This window comes from Rhinolophus sinicus, chromosome 15, assembly GCF_057876585.1.
Source record: "Rhinolophus sinicus isolate RSI-liver-muscle chromosome 15, RSI-T2T, whole genome shotgun sequence".
In the NCBI taxonomy this organism is placed as follows: domain Eukaryota; kingdom Metazoa; phylum Chordata; class Mammalia; order Chiroptera; family Rhinolophidae; genus Rhinolophus; species Rhinolophus sinicus.
In genome coordinates, this window is record NC_142515.1 from 8,000,788 (window position 1) to 8,015,326 (window position 14,539).

At 42.1% G+C, this 14,539-nt stretch overlaps 2 protein-coding genes across 24 annotated transcripts in view; one reads left to right on the plus strand and one right to left on the minus strand.

The window, feature by feature from the left end:
* Positions 1-388: 388 nt before the first annotated feature.
* On the minus strand, positions 389-12,256 carry LOC109458899 (RNA polymerase I subunit H). Of its 10 annotated transcripts, none has more exons than XM_088791824.1 (3): positions 11,054-12,256; positions 3,011-3,086; positions 389-1,187 (listed from the first exon to the last, which is right to left on the minus strand). In XM_088791824.1, exons 2-3 carry the CDS (start codon positions 3,017-3,019, stop codon positions 390-392), a joined length of 807 nt encoding a protein of 268 aa, XP_088647950.1. In that variant the 5' UTR covers positions 3,020-3,086; positions 11,054-12,256; the 3' UTR covers position 389. The 10 variants fall into 10 exon arrangements, with proteins under 10 accessions (XP_088647950.1, XP_088647945.1, XP_088647946.1 ...); XM_088791819.1 differs by lacking the exon at positions 11,054-12,256 and adding exons at positions 6,883-9,906; positions 10,474-10,578 and having other exon boundaries at positions 389-3,086; XM_088791820.1 differs by lacking the exon at positions 11,054-12,256 and adding exons at positions 6,883-9,906; positions 10,022-10,119 and having other exon boundaries at positions 389-3,086.
* Positions 10,192-14,539, plus strand: part of ATE1 (arginyltransferase 1) — a 218,334-nt gene continuing 213,986 nt past the window's right edge. For 8 of the 14 annotated variants that reach the window (XR_012498369.2, XR_012498368.2, XR_012498370.2 and 5 more), the window contains exons 1-2: positions 10,518-10,839; positions 13,278-13,341. Coding sequence is in view for 7 of the 14 variants with exons in the window: in XM_088791815.1 (XP_088647941.1) it covers positions 10,518-10,839; positions 13,278-13,341 (386 nt within the window). In the remaining 7 variants the exon portion in view is untranslated. Of the gene's footprint in view, positions 10,325-10,484; positions 10,840-13,277; positions 13,342-14,539 lie in introns of those variants that run through there. The other 6 variants (XM_019752925.3, XM_074338964.2, XM_019752928.3 and 3 more) reach the window with 4 other exon arrangements.

Consider the following 14,539-nt stretch of genomic DNA (forward strand, 5'->3'; position numbering starts at 1 on the left):
AAACTACCACATGGCCCTGTAGAGGGCTGAGAAGGACGGGACCCGCCCAGCCCAGCCCAGCCTTCTAGCCGCTCCTGCCAAGGGCATATAGGGGAAGCAATCTTGGACTCTCCGGACGAGCCCAGCCATCACCTGAACGGCCCCAGGTGGCTCCGGTGGTGCCACATGGGGCAGAAAACTTGCCCAGCTGAGGTCTCCCTGAATTCCTGATACAGAATTGTGAGGTATAATAAAATGGTAGTGGTTTTAAGTCACTGAGTTCTGCGCTTGTGGTCTACTTCTTGGTTTTCCAGCTTGATACACTTAGAAACAAAATTATATAGGGTATAGGATTTTACCACACTGACAACTATGAAAGTATGCTAGCCTAAAAAAGAAAGAACAATCGTCTAGACAATAATTTTATTTTTTTCTAGTTGACTTTTCAGAAACGGTGGAATGCTCAAGTGCTCTCTTCGAAGTGGTTTTTTAAGTTTGCCCTCTTTTGACTTTTCCATCAGGACAGTCACTTCTGTAAGTGCTGTCTGGTGAGGCTGGACAATTGGATAGGCTGTGACCCATTCAAATTCTTTCACTTCCTCTTTCTCCACTTGAGATTTTGGGAGAGGAGCTTGGGTAGAGAGTCTCTGAGCATGTCGTTGATCATTCCTTTGCTCTGAGAGTTCTCTCCCTCGAGTCATTCGATCTCGGTGTCCCTGTATCTGTTCCTTTGCCCACGCCACCTTGTGCTTTTGGGTTGTAGCTTTGGGTGTTTTCTGGATAGTTTTGGTCTTCTCATCCTTCTCTAGTGTGGACATTTTGGTGAAAAGTTCTGCACTTGGAATTCTTTGAGGAAGTAGTCGATTCTGGTGGTCTCTGAGGCCTCTAGCTTGTTCGGTTCTGTATATGTGTTTCTTTATCTGGTTCAGCTCCCCCTCAGGCACTAGATAGTCCCATTTTTTAGCATCTCCTGTTTTTTCACTTTGTGGTCTCTCTTCCTTTGTTGTAATTGCCCATTTCGGAACGACTTTGTATTTCCATGCCTTTTCCAGCATCATTTTTTGATGTTGCTGACAATAGTATTCATCTGCTTTGGCAATCCAGAAGTCAAAAGACATGGTCTTAAGTTTATGAACTGTTTCATTCTCCTGTTGCAACTTTTGGGCTAACAGTTGCCTCACTTTTGAAGAATGGACACCACCTAAACTCTTGTCAGAAGGAAGTACGAAAACTTTTAAAGTTAGATGTCCTTTATTATCATCCATGGCACAGATCTCAAGTGACAGTTAGCCCTGCCTGGCACTCCTCCACCACGTCCCAGTGAGGGACTCTTAACTGGGTTTCATGTCCTTTTCAGATCGCCTACACTCCCCTCCCCAGTGTCCTCTCCTTTCCTCAGGAGCACCCTCCTTCCCACCGTCAGAACAACCACAGTGCATCTATCCCGGACCCTGCCCTTCTGCCTTTACAATGGAAACGTTACCCCTTTATCAAAAGCCAGTTCTTCCACTTGGGATTGTTGAACTTCAAGAACCAAATTCCCTTTCCTGCTTCATTAGAATTTCCCCGCGACTGGATCACTGCATCAGCACAAAATATGCCTCAGTCTATATCATCTCGAAAGAGGAAATCTTCCTTTACTGCCCGCCCATCCCTCTCTAGCGTCCACTGCTTGTTCTGCTCCCATCACAGTGTAACTTGAAGCAGTTACCTGTAACCCTTCTCCACTTTCTCACCTCGCATTCTCCCCTCAGGCCTCTTCAGCTGGGTTTTCATCCCCCGCCTCTTCTGTGAGACTGCCCGCAGCTAGGTCATGACCGCATGGACAAATTCAGTGCCCCCATCTCTGTCCCTGTCGTACTTGACCTCATTCTACAGAGGTAACCACTCTCTCCTCCTTGAAATACTTTTATTTTCTTCTGGCTTATGGGCTATGGCCAAGGGCATGTGATGGAGACTATCTTGGAGATCCAGACTCTTCCAGCCATTAGCTGGATATCCACAAGTGACTGACTAGTCCTTCACTGTCTTCCTACTTCACAGCCACGCCCTCTACCTGCTTTGCTGGTTCTTTTAAATGGAATAAAATATGGGAAAATAGAGCACAGGTACATGTGGACCTTCTGGGACATGGACAATCTCAATCATTCAGCCAGGTGACCTTCCTTGTCAGGCTCTGCTCTGCAGAGTGGGATTCAGGGCTGAGCAGGACAGTTGAGGCACATGAGGCTGCCCTATGCTCGCCTCTCAACTATGGACCTAGATACCGTCTACCTGACATCTCCACTTGACTCTTCCTCTGAAGTGTTCTCAGTTGCCCCCTTCTCATTCCTGTCACTTCTAACTTCAAAACGCCCCCACCCTCGGGGAGGCAGCCTAACTGACTTCCCCGGATCCACCCTTGTCTCCTTCTGTCTGCAGCCCCATCAGACCGCTCACACAGCAGCCAGCATGCTCTGCATTACACAAATGTGCACAGGAACCTGTGACGGGTCCCATCGCTTTTAGGAGAAAACCCCCAATTCCAGCCTGGCGCACATCACCTGTTCGCTGATTGCCTCTCCAAACAGCCTTCTCAGCTCAACTAATTGTTCCTCAAAAACCACATTCTATTTCCCATCTGAGTATTTTCACGTGCTCTTCCTTCATATACTTCCAAAATACACAATATAGCAGCTCCGACTGTGGTGCTTATGTCATTTTTAGGTTTCAGCTTAAATGTCACTTCCTCAGATCTCCTACATACTCATTCAAATGAAATCCCATCCGTTCATGACACTTAGCACAATTTGTGGTAACAATTGTTTAATATCCCATGTCTTTCACTCGACTAAACCCTATGAGGGCATGGGCTGTGTCTATCGTGTTCAGTGCTGTCGAGCAAACACCGCTGGTGCTCAGGGAACAAAATGCTGAACTAAACACAACAGGCAAAGCACTCACCCTTGAAACTCTCAGGCCCTGTTTACCTTGGTGATAAACTTTTTATGACTCACTGGCTCCAAAGTTCATGGTAAATGTATTTCCTCACCTTAGTCATCTTTTCAAATGGGGACTGGGAACCTACTGCAATCCGAGGGTCTTGAGTATTTTGGGCCCAGGCCAATCTAGAAGATCAAGAAGAGAAATTATACTAGGATTTGCACAAGGGTTGCAGAAAACACTCTCTGGTATGAATTGTATTAGGGACTTGATTTGGAACTGACTTTCCACAGGTAGCAAAAGGCATTTCTCTGTGCCCACAGGCAGGACTCTACGATATGTTTAATTTCTTTTATTTTTCCGTGAAGTGAGGAAGGGATGTTCTCTAATAAAAGTACAAAAAAAGAGCCACATTGTGCTTGAGGTTGAGACTGTCAGAAGTACCTTTATTTTAACACTGGACAGAGGAGGCCGAGTTGCTATTTCAAGTTCCACAGAGCACTGTTTGTGTATAATTGTTGGTAGCACAAAGAAATTACCTTTGATGGGAAAACAAGTTCTCAAAGTTGGTAAGTCCATTTTAAGTTGTTATGCATAATTAATATAATTTATAAGCTATCATTAATTTCCAACAACAGCTATCCAACTATGTTTCATGATTCTTGTCAAAGGTTTACATTTTAGATAAACAAAACAATTTGACAGCAAGAAAGATTTTTTTTTTTAATGCAGAAGAATTTGTCACTTAAGATAAAGCACAGTCACATTTAGGCATCCTCGAGAACTGTTATTTCTTAACCTGCTTGGTAAGCAGACAGGCTCTATGTTTAGCAATCTGATTTATAAATATTGTTTCTCTGACTTAGCAGCAAAAGAGAAGGATTTTATAACAGAACTGGGAAAAACAAAACTATATTTGCCTTTAAGTAAAGCTAATTTCTTAAAAGGATTCATATTTCTGCTTTCAGATTTTTCTTTCCTAAGAGGTTCTTGTATCATTTCCACAGCAATGTGTATAGAGTTTACTGTACACTAGGCATTATGTTAAGAAAGAACTTAAATGGATTCTTAAGTTCTAAACAACCATATGGGATAGATACTCCTTACCCCCAGATGGCAAAGCAGACTGAGGCCAAGAGAGGTTCAGATTTGCCAAAGGTCCCACGGTTAGTTTCAGAAAGAGTTTCTGCCTGTGTGACTCCAGAGCTCATGATTTTCCTTCCTGTGCTACATTCGTTCCCAGATAAATGAACATTCCCCTGCCTTGACTCCAAGTGGGAGGAAAATGATACCTACTGTTCTTCTGCACTCAGATCGAACCATTCTGAGTCTGTCACCAAAGGAGGGTGTGAGGGTGGGGTCTGCACTGCTGGCTGATCCTTCCAGAGACCCCCACCGCTGGGCACTTCCACCCTTCTTGTGGCCTTGTACTGTTTCTCTTTGATGTCTTTTTCAGCCATTGCCCTGTCAATCGCCAGGTTTAGGAAAAACATGTTTGCTCTTCACTCTCTTCCTCTCAGCGTCTGCTCTCCTAAGCTGTTCTCCCCACTCTAATCTCTCATTCTCTTTTCTGCAGAATACTGTTTTCCAGCCATTAAAGTTTCTGGCCTTCTTTCAGACTTTCAGTTATCTACTGTTGATCCTACAGGATGCCTGGGGTTGATTTCTAAGGCAACCAGAAGCCGTCACAAGCGTTTTGATATGTCATCAGTAGCCTAGATTGAGACTACTGTGAGGTGGTAGGTGAAGGGATCTCTGGTTGTCAGGGAACGAACTTCAGTGTGAGCTGGGCTGAGTGGCCACAGACACAGTGAGGGGTTGCGTTGCACAGACAGGCATCCCATCTCAGTGCAGTCGGAGAAAGCACCTTTCAAGGCAACAGAAGCATGTTTTTTCTTTTTTGGGACTATATATTGTCTATCTTCCATGGAAATGGAATCAGTGGAAAACCTTGGAGTTAACGAATGTCTGACGAGTGTGCAGAAGGCCCACTCACATGGTTTCATCTTCACTTAGCTGGCGTGACACTAAGCTAAATACTGTGGCTGCTGTGAAGGTTTGAGCTTTCATACTATTTAATATACTTTTAGTCACATTATTTATGTTCATAACTGGTCATTAAAGACAAAGAAGCAGAACAAACACCAATTAATGAAAACAATTCTGCTTATTCTTCATAATACATGGAAGCTGTATCAGTCTAAACACAGTCTTCATGTAGCCCCTTATGATGTCTTTAGTGCTTAAAAAAATGTGAAAAGGAGAAAATACAGTGATTAATCACAACTTGGCTTATTATTAGGAATAGACTCTATCCCTTTCAAGATGTGTTGTTTGCAGAGACTTCTTGAAACTGTAGCCCCAAACTCACATTCAGAAATAAACGTTATTAAAAACAGGTATTTTATGCTTTAAAAGATCAAAGAATTTCAAACATAAAGTCATGACAGTGGTTTCTATTTCATACCAAAGCACTGAATTAAATTTTAATTTACATTTTAATCTTCAATTGCTTCCTAAACAAGATACCATTTTAATAAAGTCATGGCACTTAGATGTCACTTGTGATGTTAATTCAGCCAAAATTGTTATAATACCTGAGACACGACAGCATCATACTACCACAAGTTCACAAGTTCCTAATACAGGCAGACCTTGTTTTATTGTGCTTCACAGATGTTGCTTTTTTTTTTACACATTGAAAGCGCGACCCTCCAACTAGAAAAAGATTACAACTTGCTTTATTGCGGTGGTGTAGGACCTAATTCGCCATATATCCAAAGTTGGCCTGAATTCACTATGAGCCAGGTACTGTGTGAAGTGCAAAAAGGCAGTATTTTATTTATCTCCTGTGAAAACAAGATAATATAGAAGCCTCTTTTTTTGATAAAAATACGCAATTCTTAATGTGAGCCTCTAAGTAAGGAATCAGCTTAATTAAAATAAAACATATATAAAGAGAATCATCACGTGGACCTAAAAGGATTTTTAAGTACGTTATAAATTGTTTTTTTTCCTGATAAAAGAAACGGGGGGGATAAAGAATATTTATAAGTCAGGGAGATAAATGAACATTTTTGACAGCAAATCAGGTTGAAACAAACTATGAGCAAGTCTGAATTTTGCCCTAACAAGCAAAAGATGGCCTGAGTTGTGTTTATCTGATAGAAAAGGACTCTGCTAACAATATTTTATCATATACCTGAATTTTAATCCCTTGTCAAAAATCATGAAACATGTTTAAATAGTTATGAGAAGTCCTAGCCGGGGAAGATGATGATGATTCCTGAATTGAAATTATTGTTAACCACTTCTCACGTCACTGAACTTGAATTAAACTTCACAGTATAATCACAAATTAACTTCTGGTATTGGAAATAGCACCTTGCCTGCCGTCTCCATTTTGCAGTAGTAGTTTGAAAACAAACTCTAAAACAGAAGTGCCTCCGATAGTATTTAAACACAAAACACTGACAGTCCAACTACCCTATGTGGTAATATTCTCCCCATTTTTTGTATGAGGAAATGGCAGCGAAAACTTATGCGATGTGTTCAATGCCACACGTCTGCCAAGTGGGAGGCTGAAACTTGAACACGGATATCTAAGAGCAAAGCTCGTGATCTTCAGCACATGCCATCCCACCTAACCTTGGCATACAGATTACAATCCAATTAGAGGTGCAGATGTATGCAAGTACACACGTGTGATAATAGCAGTACAAATGGGATGCTTAAGTATGGAGGAGTCATTAGTGAGGTGGGACTGAACAAGGAGGCCTTGGGGAGCACATTCTGAGCAGAGTTGGTAGAAACGGAGACGCTCATGAGACCAGTCAAGAAGAGGTGACTCAACCGGAGTGGTTGTTAACTAGAGAAAATTGCACACTCAGAGTACTGCATGGAAGGACTTTTCCTTCTTTAGCCTATTGATGTGGTGGATTACATTAATTGCTTTTGTCGAGTTAAACCAGCTTTGCTTACCTGGAATAAGTCCTACTTGGTGGTGATGCATAATTCTTGTTCTACTTTGTTGGATTCCATTTACTAATATTTTATTGAGTATTTTCACATCTATGTTCATTAGAGATACTGGTCTGTAGTTTTCCTTTCTTGTGATGTCTCTGTCTGGTTTTGGGTATTGGGGAATTGCTGGCCTCAGAATGAGTTAGAAATTTTGCTTCTATTTTCATGAAGAGACTGTAGAGAGTTGGTATTTCTTCCTTAAATGTGTGGTTGAATTCACTAGTGAACCCATCTGCGCCTGGTGGTGTTTTCATAGGTCATTAATTATTGATTCTATTTCTTTAGATATAGCCCTATTCAGATTATCTATTTCTTCTTTTGTGCATTTTGGCAGATTGTCTTTCAAAGAATTGATCAATTTCTTCTAGTTTATCATACGTATGGGCATAGAGTTATTCATCATACTATTTCCTTATTATCCTTTTAACGTCCATGTCATCAGTAGTGATGGTCCTTCATTTCTGATATTGGTAATTTGTCTTCTCGTTTTTTTCTTAATTAGCCTCATTAGAATTTCATCAATTTATTGGGTCTTTTCAAAGAACTAGCTTTTGGTTTTTGTTGATTTTCTCTATTGATTTCCTGTGAATACAGGAAATGAATTTCATTTATTTTTTCATTTTTTTTCAGATTTAATTTGCTCTTTTTCTAGTTTCCTGAGGTAGCTTAGATTGATTTGAGATCGTTTCATATAAATGCATTCAGTGCTATAAATTTCCCTCTAATTACTGTGTTTGCTGCATTCCACATTTTGTAAGTTGTATTTTTATGTTCATTTAGTTCAAAGTATTTCTAAATTTCTCTTGCAACTTCTTTGACCCAAGTGTTATTTAGAAGTGTGTTGCTTAATCTCCAAGCATTTTGGAATTCTCCAGTTACCTTTCTGTTATTGATTTCTAGTTTTATTCCATTGTGGTCTGAGCATACTTTGTATGAGCTCTATTCTTTTAAATTTGTTGAAGTGTTTTTTATGACCCAGAGTGTGATCTATTTTGGTGAATGTTCTTATGACCTTGAGAAGAATGTGTATACTGCTGCTGTTGGATCAAGTGTTCTATGAATGCCAGTTAGATACAATTGATTGATGATATTGTTGAGTTCAATTATGTCCTTACTGATTTAATGCCTGCTGAGTCTGTCAATTAGTGATAGAGGGGTCCTGAAGCCTCTAACTATAATAGTGAATTCATCTATTTCTCCTTGCAGTTCTATCAGTTTTTGCCTCACATATTTTGCTACTCTGTGCTGGGTGCATACACGTTAAGGAATGTTATGTCTTCTTGGAGAATTGACCCCTTTACCGTTGTGTAATGCCCCTTTTATGCCTAATTTCTCTTGCTCTTACGTTTAGTTTGTCTGAAATTAATGTAGCTACTCTACTATCTTTTGACTAGTGTTAACAATGTATTTTTTTTCTGTCCCTTTAATGTTTTTATATTTCAAGTAGGATTTTTAGGTAGATGACATGTAGTTGGGGTCTTATTTTTTCATCCAGTCTGACTTTTTAACTGGTATAGTTAGACCACTGACGTTTAAAGTGATTATTGATATAATTGGAATAATTGAAAACAAAGACAACTGTCTATTGCTGGTAATTTCATAAATAAGAGGACATTTTAATAGTGTTCCCCCTCAAAAAAAGGGGGAAACTAAATGAAACTTTGTGGTAGTTTTCTCATTTGAGCTTGGAAGATGAAAACTGTTTCTGGTCTTCAGCAAAATAAAGATATCTAGGAAACATCGTCTCATGTAAGTCCAGACTTAGTATTTGTTGATCTTTTTCCTCTTTGATTTATTTTATTTTTATCACGCTTTCCCCCTCCTATGTCTTTCACTAGTTGTATGACCTTGGGCAAGTTATTTGTCCTCCTTGGTCTTCATTTTCTATGTTGTGAAGTTGCCTAGGATTTTGGACTTTCTTGTAGTTCAAGGCTGGTATGTCCTGGAGTACCCTGGCTGAGGTTGGTCTAGGGCCTGGGATAAGGTTGTGTCTTCAAAGGACAGAGGTGAAGTAAGATGAGACTGAAAAGCCTCCTGGCCTCTTCCTACTCTCTATATTGAGAGCATGGCATTCTGCTGTTTCATTTAACAGGCATTTACTTTCATTCAAAATGAGAGCTTATCCCAGAAAGGCCTGGGAATAATCAAATCTGTCTTAATAAACACAATGAATGATGTCTGTCTTAAGAACATGGTACTGAGATCTAGTAAGGAGCCTTCAAATGAGGCGTTGGGGCAGCTCGCGGAGCTAGAGAAGCCTAAGGGATCCTGAAAACCTGCTGCATGCTACACGATATTGTTGAGGGATATTCCTTAGGGTTTTTCCCCCCCATTGTGTGAGGCACAAGTGATGCTTCCCAACATAACAGGTCACTGTGCCATAAGGCACAGTCAAGAATGTTGACACTCACCTCAAAAGTTTACCTCTATTTTTCCAAGCTTCTTGATTTCACGTTTTTAAACATTGCAAAAAGATATTTAGCTTTATTGTTGACTGGGAAAAATATAAGGACAGAGTTTTAAATTATCTGTGCACACGAAGTAAAGATTAAGGAATATTACCTTGTTGGAGGTACTCATTTTGTACTTTACTTCAGACTGTTAGTCTCTAGGAAATAGTGGTTGCAAGTTGGAGGCCCATAGGCTGAATTCAGCCTATATAAATGTTTCGTTTGGCCTATACAGTTTAAAAGTAGCATTTAAAAATTGCATTTTTTTTTTAAAAATCTAGATTTCTATCTTCTTTCATTAAAAATCTTAAATTATGCTGTCACTGGGCTTATCGTGGCACAAGGCAGCAACTGGCTTTGACAGGTTCCTTTAAAAGCGTTAAGTGTTCTTCAATTCAAATACCCCAGACACGCACAGAATGGCCGCATGCAGTACTTGAGCCTAAAGGGAGTGCTTGTTGGTTTGGAAGAAGCTTGCGCTGGCTGCATGGTGATCAGCGACGGCCTGTCATGGTAACTTTCAAACTGAGACCTACAGGAAATAACTTTGGGTTATCACAACCTCCATTCCTCAGTTTCCATAGCTGTAAAACGGGGCTGACAACACGCAGCCGCGGGAAGGGCCGCCATGGACTATGCAAAAGCACCTGGGTTCACGACTTCCACTCACGCTAACGTCCGGGGCTGTCCCCGGGCCAAGCACGGACTGGAACAGAAGAGGCGCTCGGGACGCGGCCCGGGGCCCTGGGGTGCACCGCCGGGCCTCGCTCCCCACGCCTCCCCGCCGCGGGCCCCCGCACTCCGCTGAGGTCGGCCCCGGGGCGCCGAGAGGCGTGGCCGGCCCGCGCGGACCCTGCTGGCGGCCATGGCCTCGGTGGTGGAGTACAAGGGACTCAAGGCCGGCTACCATTGCGGATACTGCGACTCAGAAGCAGGCAAGGTGTCCCACGGTGAGTGTTCCCATTGACGGAGCGAGCACGGCCGCCCCGCGTCCACCCGCCGTCCCGTCCGCCGCGCCTCGGGCCATCCCTTTGCTGGGGAGCCCACAGGCTCGGTTCCTCCCCGCCCACGTTCCTGTCCCATTCGTTTCTTCCAATACCGTCTCCTTTCACGCTCCGTCTCCCCGTCTCCCCCTCCCCGAAGATGGCGGTCCTTCCCCGAGGAGGAACGGAAATAGCGGGCGGCTGCCCTGGGCCAAGATGGCGCGGGCAGCGTCAGCGCGGAGGGGCCGCGGCGAGTCCCGGCCGGCGGTGCGGTTGCGGCTTCGCGAGCGCCTCGCGGCTGCGTGCGGCGCGGTGCATTGTGGGGTGGCGGCGGCGGTGTCGGGCTGCGCTGCGTCGCGCTTGGAGGGTCGAGGCCATGGCTTCCTGGGTCGCTGTTTCGTCCAGCGTCGTGGAGTATTTCGAGGGCGAGGACTTTTATCGCTGTGGCTATTGCAAGAACGAGTCGGGAAGTCGCTCCAATGGTGAGCAGACCGGCGGGCGGGGGAGGGCGCCGCGGCCTGGGGGGCTCTGCGGCTGGCGGGCGTCCCCGGGAGTCGCGGCTCCCCGGCTCGGGCCGACGGGCTCGAGGGACCCACGGCGGCTGGAACCTCCACCCAGCCCCTGCCTCGTGGAGCGAGTGCGGAGCGCAGCTACCCCGGGAGGGCCGTGGCTGTCAGAATTTAAAATGGACCTCACCTGATGCAGCAGGGAAGCTTCTCGGTGTTTCATCTTCACACAGGTGCTGGGACAGGCGAGACAGTGATTGTCTCGCAATAGTTCAAAGTGGAAACATGTCCGTCACTACCAGGAGACGGGTAAATAGACGGTGGCATGCCGTGCCAGGAAGCACTATAGTGTAGTCAGTCCTGGCTGGGGCCGACCTGTAAGTGCATCCCCCATAGTAAGTGCAAAACGCGGGGTGCAGGACATGAGTGTCGGGTGGTGCTGTTAGTGTAGAAAACGGTGTGTGTGCGCACGTGCCTGGGCATCTAGGAATAAAATGCCTCTGGAAGAATGTACCAGAAACTGGTGACCATAGTTGCTGCTGGCCAGGAGGCTGGTTTGTATTGATGTGTGTGACATTTCACCAGGTGTTTATATGCCGTGTCATTCATTCCTCCCCCCAACTCCATGAGGACGACAAAGTTAGCCTACAGTTTTTTTCCTTCTTCATCATGCTTCAGTTTTCTTTCTGAAGAGTTGTTGTTTGTAAACAAAACATTGTATTTCCTAAATGTCATCCATTGGCAATGTAGAATCCCATGTTCTAAAGAATAATCCAGCACTGTGGAAAATGGGATATCCACGAAGATGTAAATTTAAGTAGTTTCCGTTTAAAAATATTATAAATGCCCTACAGTTGGGGAAGGACACTTTGGGCGATTATAGTGTGTCCGTTTACTCACTAATTAAAAGTGTTTATTAGGTCCTTCATGTGGGTGAGAGGCACTAGGATGTCATGCAGTTGCTGGGAGTGAAGAGCATGAAGAGGAGCTAAGTGGAAAGATGTTTAGAGTGTAGGGTTAAACGCAGAAAATAAACCCGACTTAAACGAGATGACATGATTACAACTCTGGGAGGAAAGCAACCCAGGAGAAGCCCACAAACGGTGACTGGGATCAGGCCGTAGGGTATTGCAGATTCCTCCCTCTCCTTTTCAGAATTTTAGTGTTGTGGCTATGATATGTATGTAATAAATAAGTTACACTAAATATGTCTAAAGGTAATGTTTTAATTCTTGATTATTTTTCCAATAATTTTACTTTTAGTAAGAGAAAATTGATTAATGTAGATGTCCTGTGTGTAAAGTCCTGTGGAAGAGACCACCTAAAGAGATAACTAAATTTTTATCATCTTGATTTTAATTCGAATAATAATCTTACCTATAGGGCACCCCACCTATTGGGTAGGTAGGTTTTATGATTCCTGTTTTGCAGATGATGAAATTGAGCCTCAGAGAGTAATTTGGTCTCAATGAGCACCTATCAGGCTTCTGGACATTTTTATTGTACTCTAGTGCCCATGCTTTCCTCAGCTTTCCTCATGACATCCTGTTCTATCAAGCCTACCTCTGTCTTAACATATCCCCGATGCAGTTTACTGTTTATATGAGAAAAATTTATTTTTCTTTTAACATTAATTCAAATATACCTTTTCATGTTTTCTGATAGTCTTCATTTTTTTATGGTTGCATACTTATTTCATCATACTGATAACATATAGAACCTATAATCACTTTCCTGTTCCTGGGCATTTGGGTTACTTTCAGTTTTTATACATAAGAGGAATATTGCGGGAGTGGCCAGTTAGCTCAGTTGATTAGAGCCAGTGCTCTTAACAAGGTTGCTGGTTCGATCCCTGCATAGGCCACTGTGAGCTGCGCCCTCCACAACTAGATTGAAACAAGTACTTGACTTGCAGCTGATGGGTCCTGGAAAAACACACTTAAATTTAAAAAGTTAAAAAATAAAAGGAATATTGCTGTATACTTTTGTCCTATTTTCAGTGCTCAAGACTATGCTGTAAATGTATAGAAAAATTGAGAATTTATATGCAGAAGAAAACACTTGCTTTCTAATTCATCTGAAAACACCAGCTTATTAAGTTATTCTTGATATTATGTTCTAAAAGTGTGATATAATCTGATTGTAGTGAGGACCTACATTTATGGTGTCATAGAGACTATTGACTAATCCTGAATTAAATCCTGATGCGTTTGTTTTTCAATTAAGATAAATATATTTTTCATTTGTGTTATGTATTATGTCAAACTAACAAGTAGGACATATGTGCAAACTTTCATTCTTCCAGTGTGAACTAGATTTTTTTGCTTCTATAGTCACATTAAAAAATAATGCTTTGAATTAAAAAAAGTAAAAAGTTCAACCTACTGTAGTTAACATGTTACTTATTTTCTCAGGCATGTGGGCACATTCCATGACAGTGCGGGACTATCAGGATCTCATAGACCGAGGATGGCGAAGGTAAAGCTCCTTAATACAAAGATCCTTCTCTTATTACTCAGGGACTTCTTATGATTGAAAAAAATATTGTTTGCCTTTGAAATGTTTTCCTGTTGTTGGAAATAGGTTTTAGAAATTTTTTATTCTTTTATGTAGTAATTTTGTACTCTCTCTTTTTAAAGACATTTATTAGGAAAACTTCAGATGTATACAAACATAGAGTACATTGTAATGACCCTCATGTAGCTATCGCAAGCTTCAGCTGTTAACATTTTGCCAGTGCAGTCTCATAGTTCTTGCTCCCTGCAAAGGACTAAATGTTTGTGTCCCACCAAAATTCTTATGTTAAATCCTAACTCTCATTATGATGGTATTTGGAGATGGAGCCTTTGGGAGATGATTAGGTTATAAAGATGGATCCCTTGTGAATGGGATTAGTGCCCTTACAAAAGAGACCACAGAGAGCTCCTTTGCCCCTCCTCTCATGTGAAGATGGAATGAAAATAGGAACCAGGAAGTTTTTTTGTGAGAGCAGCCTGTCCCCACAAAATAATTTAATGCAAATTTCAAGTACCATGTCAATATACCTTTAATAAATATGTTCCTAAGAAGTATTCTTCTTTGCTTTATAACTATAACATGTCCACGATGCCATTATCATACTTTACAAAACTAATAATTCTTCGATGTCACCTGTTTCCTAGTTTTGGTTAGATTTTCTGCTTGTCTCAGAATGTCTTTTGTTAATAGTTGATTCATTTGAATCAGGATTCCATTAAAATCCACACATTGCCTTTGATGACTTAGGATTATTTTGGTAGTTATTTTTATGTAGATGATTTTGGTACTTATTTTATGTAGGTAAAGTTCCGTACATAAATGCAAGCAGTGTTAAGTGCCCTGTGCCAGTAATCCCCAAGAGACATGGGGTTGCTTACCCAAATGAAACTTCACAGCTTTCCTTAAACTTAATGAGTCCCAAAAGGTAATATAGGTCAGATGTTGAAAGACTTTGTATGACATAAGGAATCTTTTCAAAGGTAGAGGGGAGCCACTGATGTCTTTTATGTCCGATAACTTGATGGAATTTGTATTCTGGAAATGATCACTTACATAGCAGAGCGGTATCTGAGGAGGTGACCCTGGAGGCAGGAGGACCAGTTCCAGAGATGATTGCAGTGTTGGGATGGTGAGGACTGTTGGTATCATCAATAGCAGT